The sequence below is a fragment of the Nicotiana tomentosiformis genome, chromosome 6 (genome assembly GCF_000390325.3).
Source record: "Nicotiana tomentosiformis chromosome 6, ASM39032v3, whole genome shotgun sequence".
Taxonomy (NCBI): Eukaryota; Viridiplantae; Streptophyta; class Magnoliopsida; order Solanales; family Solanaceae; genus Nicotiana; species Nicotiana tomentosiformis.
Window position 1 is genome coordinate 80,646,697 of NC_090817.1, and position 3,860 is coordinate 80,650,556.

General features: G+C 47.8%; 1 protein-coding gene across 1 annotated transcript; it reads right to left on the reverse strand.

Annotated features, from left to right (window-relative positions):
• Positions 1-2,984: 2,984 nt before the first annotated feature.
• Positions 2,985-3,437, reverse strand: LOC138894278 (uncharacterized). The gene has a single exon (XM_070178962.1). It carries the CDS (start codon positions 3,435-3,437, stop codon positions 2,985-2,987), a length of 453 nt encoding a protein of 150 aa, XP_070035063.1.
• Positions 3,438-3,860: the final 423 nt, after the last annotated feature.

Below are 3,860 nucleotides of genomic sequence, written 5' to 3' on the forward strand. Positions count from 1 at the left end.
CGATCCTTTCTAGCAACAATGGCAACTGGATCCTCCTCATAACCCAAGCTCTCATCAAGCTGAATAGTGCTGAAGTTTAACACATGTGACAAGTCGGCATGATACCTCCGGAGCATAGACAAGTGAAAAACTGGATAAACCCCTGATAGGCTGGGAGGTAAAGCAAGCTCATAAGTAACCTCCCCAACTTGCCTCAACACCTCAATTGGGCCTATAAACCTTGGGCTCAACTTGCCCTTCTTTCTGAATCTCATATTACCCTTCATCGGCGAGACTTTCAAGAGAACCTTCTTGCCTACCATAAATGATACATCACGTGCCTTCTGATCCGCGTAACTCTTCTGTCTGGACTGTGCTGTGCGAAGTCGCTCCTGAATCAACTTTACCTTTTCCAAGGCATCCTTCACCAGATCAGTACCATATAACCAAGCCTTGTCGGGCTCAAACCACCCGATGGGAGAAAGACATCACCGACCATATAAATCCTCAAATGGGGCCATCTCAATGCTGGAATGATAACTATTATTGTAAGCAAACTCGGTCAATGCAAGAACTGATCCCACTATCACCCAAAGTCAATCACACATGCTCTCATCATGTCCTCCAATATCTGAACTGTCCGCTCTGACTGCCCATCGGTCTGTGGATGAAACGTTGTGCTGAGTTCTATACGGGTCCCCAACTCACTCTGTACGGCTCTCCAGAAATGTGAAGTGAACTGAGGGCCTCTATCTGATATGATGGAAACAGGCACACCGTGCAACCAAACTATCTCCATAATATAAAAATTTGGCCCAATTTCTCTGAAGTATATGTAGTCACAACCGGAATGAAGGGTGCCGACTTAGTCAATCTGGCGACAATGACCCAAACTGCATCAAACTTCCGCAAGGTCCGCGGCAATCCAACTATGAAGTCCATAGTGATGCGCTCCCATTTCCACTTAGGTATAGTCATCTGCTGAAGTAGGCCACCTGGCCTTTGGTGCTCATACTTGACCTGCTGGCAATTTAGACACCTAGCTACATACTCCACTATGTCTTTCTTCATCCGCCGCCACCAATAATGCGGTCTCAGGTCACGATACATCTTCGTAGCACCTGGGTGAATAGAATACCGAGAACTGTGTGCCTTCTCTAGAATCCTCTCCCTCAAGCCATCAACATTAGGAACACATAGACGACCCTGGAGTCGCAGAACACCATCCTTGCCAATAGAAACTTCTTTAGCACCACCCTGTAGTACCGTCTCTCTAAGAACCGCCAAGTGCGGATCATTAAACTGTCGGGCCTTGATCTGCCCCAATAATTAAGACTGAGCAACAACACATGCAAGAATTCGGCTGGGCTTTGAAATATCCAATCTCATAAGTCTGTTAGCTAAGGACTGCTGAAATAAATGCCAAGCTACCCATACTCTCTGCATTCCTGCTTAAGGCATATGCGACCACATTTTCCTTGCCCGGATGATAAAGAATGGTGATGTCATAATCCTTCAGTAACTCGAGCCATCTACGCTGCCTTAAATTGAGATCCCTTTTCTTGAACAAATACTGTAAGCTGCGATGATCGGTATAATTCTCATATGACACCCAATACAGATAATGCCTCCATATCTTAAGAGCATGAACAATCGCGGCTAACTCCAAATCGTGCACATGATAATTCTTCTCATGAATCTTTAGCTGCCGCGAAGCATATGCAATAACTCGCCCCTCATGCATCAATACACAACCCAAGCCAACGCGTGAAGCTTCGTAATATACCGTATACATCCTCGAGCCGGAAGGCAACACTAGAACCAGTGTTGTAGTCAAAGCTGTCTTGAGCTTCTGGAAGCTCGCCTCACAATCCTCGGACCAACGGAACGGAGCACCCTTCTGGGTCAATCTAGTCAAAGGTGCTGCAGTGGATGAAAAGCCCTCCACAAACCGGTGATAATAGCCTGCTAACCCCAAGAAACTCCTGATCTCAATCGCCGAAGTGGGACGAGTCCAACTCTGAACTGCCTCAATCTTCTTGGGATCTACTTTAATACCCTTTCCTGATACAACATGTCCCAAGAATGCCACAGACTCTAGCCAAAACTCACATTTGGAGAACTTAGCATATAGCTCCTGTTCTCGTAATGTCTGAAGTACCAGTCTCAAGTGCTGCTCGTGCTCCCCCAGGCTACGTGAATAAATCAAGATGTCATCAATGAAGACAATAACAAAGGAATCAATATAAGGCCTGAACACCTGGTTCATCAAATCCATAAACGTCGCTGGGGCATTAGTCAAACCGAAGGACATCACTAGAAACTCATAATGACCATATCTGGTACGGAAGGCAGTCTTCGGAACATCTGAGTCCCGAATCTTCAACTGATGGTACCCTGATCTCAAGTCGATCTTAGAAAATACCCTAGCACCCTGCAACTGGTCAAACAAATCATACGCAGCAACGGGTACTTGTTCTTGATGATAACCTTGTTTAACTGGCAATAATCAATGCACATCCACATAGTCCCATCTTTTTTCTTCACAAATAACACTAGTGCACCCCAAGGTGATACACTGGGTCTCACAAACCCCTTTGCTAACAAATCCTCAAGCTGCTCCTTTAACTCCTTCAATTCTTTCGGATCCATACGGTATGATGGGATAGATATATGATGGGTGCCTGGAGCCAAATCAATACGGAAATCAATATCACGATCTGGCGGCATGCCTGGAAGGTCAAAAAGAAACACATCGGCAAACTCCCGGACTACTGGAGCTGAATCAATCGTCGGAGACTCTACAGTGGTGTCCCGAACATAAGCTAGATAAGCCAAATAACCCTTCTCGACTATATGTAGAGCCTTTAGAAAAGAGATGACCCGACTAACTGTACTAACCGAGGAACCCTTCCACTCCAATCTCGAAAATGCTGGCATCGCTAAGGTAATAGTCTTGGCATGGCAATCAAGAATGGCGTGATATGGAGATAACCAGTCCATGCCTAGAACATTACCACACAGGACCGGTAGATCCAATCCACAATCACAAAATCGCCCACAGGAGTGGACACATAAACATGAGTACCCAAGGACTCACGAGGAATATCCAGAAATTGAGCAAACAGAGATGACACATATGAATAGGTAGACCCTGGATCAAATAATACCGAAGCATCCCTACCGCATACAGAAATAGTAAATGTGATCATGGCATATGAGGCCAATGCATCTGGTCTGGCCGAAAAAGCATAGAATCTGGCTGGAGCGCCGGCGGGCTGGCCCCCGCCTGACTGAACAGTAGTTAACTGGCCTCCCCCTGCCTGGCCTCCACATCTAGGATGGCCCCTACCAGCCTGCCCTCCGCCTCTGGGCGGCCGAACAGTCGGTGCTGAAATCATGGGCTGCTGGCCCTGCTGCACTGCCTTGCCTCGAAGCCTGGGGCAGAATCTCCTCATGTGACCGAGATCTCCTCACTCGAAATAGCCCCTCGGTGCGGTGATCTGCTACCCTGATGTCTGACCCTGATGGCCTGTCGACCCACTGAAAGAAGCCTGAATAGTCAGTGGGCGGTATGAACTCTCCGGTATGGCACTGAAATAGGAGCTGGAAGAACCCTGGTGACCTGAGTACCCACTGGAAGAACCCTGGATGGCTGGTGGGCGGTAAAAACTCTCTGGCATGGCACTGAAATAGGGGCGCGCTGGAGCACCTCGAGGAGGTAGTGGTGATGAATATGGGGGACTATTAGGATGACCCCTCCCGAACTATCCTCTGCCCCTAGCCGGAGCACCTCTAAACTCTACAGAGAAACAGGCCCTCTTGTCCTGCTGCATCTGCTCTCTCCCCCTCTGACGGTAGCCCTCAATCCTCCAAGCAAT